This window comes from Gavialis gangeticus, unplaced genomic scaffold (genome assembly GCF_001723915.1).
Source record: "Gavialis gangeticus isolate Ggan-Ray unplaced genomic scaffold, GavGan_comp1, whole genome shotgun sequence".
NCBI classification, from domain to species: domain Eukaryota; kingdom Metazoa; phylum Chordata; order Crocodylia; family Gavialidae; genus Gavialis; species Gavialis gangeticus.
The window spans coordinates 31,934,769-31,939,795 of record NW_017728995.1 but is presented as its reverse complement, the minus strand read 5'-3'; the positions used below and the strand labels follow the sequence as shown (position 1 = coordinate 31,939,795).

The following is a 5,027-nucleotide window of genomic DNA, read 5'->3' as shown; positions in this document are numbered from 1 at the left end:
TTTAAAGGTCAGCCATAACAAGATCTGACCACCTAATATAATTAGCACATTCCTAGGAATCCAAGAAATAAAAAAAAAACAGGGGTTGAGCTTGGGCAGGTAATGCTAATTTCAAACCTCAAAGTAATGTGGTGTAACTTGCTTATTGGGTGAACCTGAGTTTGGGCGGTAACCTTTCATGATAATTTCTAACACCTTTTGATCCCATAGGGTAACAGCTATAGGGCAAGATTGTGAATGGCTCTAAAGCCAATAGATTAGCATAAGATAAGGCATAAAGGAATGTGCATGTGAAGGTGTGAGGGGCTGTGGGTATGTGTGGGAGGGTTGGAGCCCAGCGGGGGGGGGTGTCTCTAGACACCCTGGCAGGATACTGGGTACTGTGGAGTGAGGGGCAGTAGCAGGGCTGGGGGGGGCTCGGAGTGAGGGGAAGACACACACACACGCACGCACACACACACGTGCACACACGCACGCACAGACAGCTTCCCACAGCTCTGTTGCATGGCTCGCCCCAGCCCCAGCACCCCATTCATCCCAGCCCCTGCTCCACTCCTTCCCTCACTGTGGGGGCCTTGATATACACCCATCCACCCCTTCCCTCTCCCGCTGCCCCTTCCCCTCCACAGACTTACCAGCTAGGCACTCTACATGCACCAAAAGAAAAAACACCGAGATTTGATGTCTCAGGATCTTGACTGACCACGAGACGGACATAAGCCATCAATGCGATGCTGTGACCGGCAAAGCAAACCAAACTCTGGCATGTACCCACCGATGCATCTCCAGCAAAACCAAGGATGCCAGCCTCCTGCTTTACTCAGCCTTAGTTTGGCTGCAGCTGGAGCACTGCATCCAGTTTTGGGCCCCCCAGTTCAGAAGGGATGTGGATAAGCTCAAGAGAGTCCAGAGGAGAGCCACCTGCACGATCAAAGGCCAGGAGAGCAAGCCTTATGGGGAGAGGCTGAGGGACATGGGACTCTTCAGCCTGGTGGTGAAGTGAAGGCTCAGGGGGGACTTGGTGACTGCCTACAAGTACATCGGGGCATGCATCTGGGAGAATGGCTGTTCACCAGGGCTGCCCAAGGGATAACAAGGTCCAACAGCCACAAACTCCTGGACGGTGCAAGCCAGGAGGTGGTGCAAGCACATACTCTGGACTCATTCAAAAGGTGTTTGGATGTGTATCTTGCTGGGATTATTTGACCCCTGCAGACTCAATGACCTTGCGAGGACCCTTCCAGCCCCTAATGCCTATGAAGTCTATGCAATTTATGTGATGGGGGGGTTCTGGATCAGGAGGTCCATGCGGCTGCCAAACCGCAGTGCCCACAGCCGCAGCACGACCACCCTGGCAAGGCTCCCTCCTCCCTGTCCAAAGGCACCCTGCTCCTCTGGGTCTGGAGGAAGGGATCCTGGGAAGACCTCAGCTCCCTTCTCTCTCCAGGCACAGCTGCCAACCCCCCGCTGTGCTCCCAACTCCAGGTGATGAGCTGCGCAACACACGGTGATTCACCAAGTTAACCGAGTTTTATTGGCTCGACCCGTCTCCAAATGAAGCTCCGATGTGCAAATGTCACCTCCTGGCCCCTTACCCAAGCCTCTATATCCGCACGTGGAGCCTTTAGGGCCTGTCTCTACCATCTCCTTTCAAAGCCAGGACCACCACGGGGGAGATAAGCTCCCCATTCTCTCCTGCTCAGTGCAGGACCAGTCAAAACTACTTCTGGAGCGGGTCCTTGGAAGGCGACACTTATATGAGATGTCACGGTCGGGGACAGCGCAGGTGCCCGGAGGTCTTATCTCCTGTCCGGGCACGCTGATCAGTGCTGGCACATGCATCCCTTCCTTCTGTTACCTAATACACACTCACATGTTTTACACTAGCTACATCTTGAGCACGCTGGTTATTTAGTGCCAGCCTCAGTTGATTTGGAGATGCTCGGTGAGGAGAGCCATAAGACAGCCCTACATGAGCTATGTCAGGCGACATGATTCAAGCAACAGGTTTCAAGCACATGCGGTGCTTGCAGCTGCGAGCATCTGTAATGTATGCGTGCGGTGATGCATTCAACCCTACATATGCATGAATGGAAATGACCCATAATTATTCTGGCAGCTGTGACTCAAGGGACCAGCGTGAGAGCCGGCTTTCTACTTCTTGGGTGTGAAATACAGCAGGAGCAAAAAGAGCACGGCTGAAATAGCCAGCACGCAACAGCTGTAGCAACAACACTGCCGCCAGCTGAAGCCACTGCCTACCCCTGTTGCCACCCCGGTCTGCTCCCACTGCTCGGGGGGGGTGCAAGTGGATCCAACAATCACATCAGGCAGCGTTTGCGTTTCGTGTTTCACGCTGCAGACACCCAGCCCACAGGCCTCACAGCAGGTGCTGTCATGCGGCTCTTTTGTGGGGTCTCCCGCAACGGTGGCAGGGACACTGTTGGGATGGACAGCTTCCCCATAGCACTTCTGGTGTATCTTCTGCCCCAGGCTATCCAGCACCCTCTTGACATTGGGAGAGCTGAATTGTGGCTCTTCCAGCATGACCAGGAGGCATTTCTTGCACTCTTGCCTGAAGATTTTCATCTTCACCCACCCCCGTCTCCGCCTCCGGTCCAGGTGGATGTGGAAGAGCACGTGCACCTGGGCGGACTGCCAGGCGTGATGGCACTGCAAACACTGGAACCTAATGGGAGAAAGGAGCGGATCGAACTTAGCCCCAACCCGCAGCCCTGATCTCATGCGGGGGCCGTTGCAGCTACAGAAGGAGCAGCAGCATCTGGACGTTGCTTTTCACGTCGCACGTCATTGCAACATGGGACTCACGGCCACCAGACGCTGAGAGTTTAGCCAGACTCAAAAAGGGATTGGACGACTTTTTGGAGGAAAGGGGCATCGGTCACTATTGAGCATGGGTAAGATGGCCTCTGCATCAGGACATCCTGAACCCTAAATGCTGGAGGCTGCAAGGGAGAGAGGAACGGGGGGAAAAACCCTCATCCGATCCAATCGCTCTCCCTTCCAGCCTCAGCCGCTGCTGTGTGACACAGGAGATGGGACCTACGCTCTGACTCCATCAGTGGCAGCTCTTATGCAGCTGTACCATATTTTCCCATATAAGAGATGTGTTACAGGAGGGCTGGCTACAGGAAGAAGAACTGAATCTGCCTTGCCCCCTCCTCACCCCCAACACACACAAAAATGATCACAACATTTTAGGGCTGGAAGGGAGATCATGCTGTGCACCAAAACTATGGAACGAAAAATAACTGAAGTCGTCATAATGGGAATGGACCAAAATGCAAGTGAATTGAGGTTAAAAGCCTTTTTTCCACTGCAATTTTATCCGGTTCATTCTATTATTTTTAATAGATAAAAATAATAGCACACCAGACAATACAGACGACATGAAGCTTGTAGCTATTACTATGCAGGCTACCACCTCCTGGCACGCAGGAGGCTCAATAATGCCGCGATGGTTACCGGCTGCCAGTGGTTTCCCAAGACATGAATGAGGGTGCTAGTGAGCAACAACATCTGTCCATTGTGGGTGTGGTAGCTTTGCCCCTACCCAGATGTGAGCTGGGCTCAATGCCGTTCAGCAGATAGAGCTGTAGGAGCACCAAGCCCACAGCTGGAGAAATAGGAGGAAGAAGAAAACTAAAAGGAAAGTGTGGGTGGAGGGCTCTGGCCAAGCCTGGGGACAACCGGACATAACTCACAGCTCTGTCCATGGGCCGCTCCCAGCAATGAAGGTTTCCTGCCATCACCCGTACGACCTGGCCCCGCTCTCACACCCCCACCCTCTCTCTCAGCCCCTAAAGTTCAGCCTGCCTCTTCCTCTGCCCCTTTCCTGCCTTTCCCCTCCTGCTTCCACCACCTCCCTTCCGCCTGCTGCTCCCGTTGCTGTCTGGTGAGTCCAGTGCGTTTGGGGGACGCCAGAGCTACGAGCTGGAAGGACGGGCACATGGCAAATGCTTCCACAAGCCAGACAAACTATTCCTTAGCATTTCCTATGGTTTAGCCCCACTTTGGGGGTTAGTAAATCATCCATGATCTGATCTTAATTTTTTTTTTCCTCGTGTATTTGGCTATTGGTAAAAAATTCACCAAACCCTTCTGACTCCAAAACAACACAGCGCAAATCGCTGGAGAGTTGTCTCTAACTATTCAATATTCACTCTTTGTGCCCTGAGATTGGCTACCTGAGCCTCGTGCTCTTGCCTCTGCTCCCCGATCAGTGAAGGACCACTTTATAGACAAGAATAATAAAACAGGGAGTTGTATTCTTCTGGCGTGACTTTTCCAATGATCGATCAATCAAGCTGTCACTGCTCCTACGTTCTTGTGAAACCCTTGGCACGTGAGCCCCTTTCGACAGATGTCCAGCATCCGTGCAGACGTGTACAAATATGAGACGGCAGGCCCCAAGCAGCACAAGAAATGGCAAGTAGAGTCCTTATTCGCACAAACACAAAGCACAAAGAAAAAGCTCGACATATTGACAGACAAGGGGAGAAATTCAGCAACCGCTCACGTGCTGTGACTCCTTCTGTGAGAAGGGGAAGAAAAGGGTTCCTTACCTGCAGGAAAAATTGGAAGGATGGTGGTAAACCCAAGGGGAAAACTCAGTTTTGCAACAAGACCCTGAACATTTGGGGATGAAAACAGCAATTCCACCCCCACGCCTCAAAAACGTCCGTGTTATCAAAAAGACTTTTTCCATTTAGTAAAGATTTAGAAGGAAACACTGCAGCCAGCCTTACTTCTCGTGCATCAATCCCCCTGTACTGTCCAGCCCACTTCTTCCTTAGCACTGAAAGGGGAAACCACCGCAGCTCTGAGGCCTCCGAGGTTGCTTTGCTGTATCCCCCTCACCTGCCGAATGCATGCTGCTGCAGGAATTGCATCCATCCTGGCCCCAAGACATTGGGCTGCAGGTTGTTATCTAGCTTAAGGGCCCACTTGTCCCCTGGGTGCACCTGCTGCATCTTCTGTAAAAATATTTGCTTCCACATCTCCAT

General features: G+C 52.3%; 1 protein-coding gene across 1 annotated transcript; it reads right to left on the bottom strand.

Annotated features, from left to right (window-relative positions):
* Nucleotides 1-2,154: 2,154 nt before the first annotated feature.
* On the bottom strand, nt 2,155-5,027 carry LOC109287768 (receptor-transporting protein 2-like). Its single transcript, XM_019503057.1, has 2 exons — nt 4,882-5,027; nt 2,155-2,689 (listed from the first exon to the last, which is right to left on the bottom strand). Exons 1-2 carry the CDS (start codon nt 5,025-5,027, stop codon nt 2,155-2,157), a joined length of 681 nt encoding a protein of 226 aa, XP_019358602.1.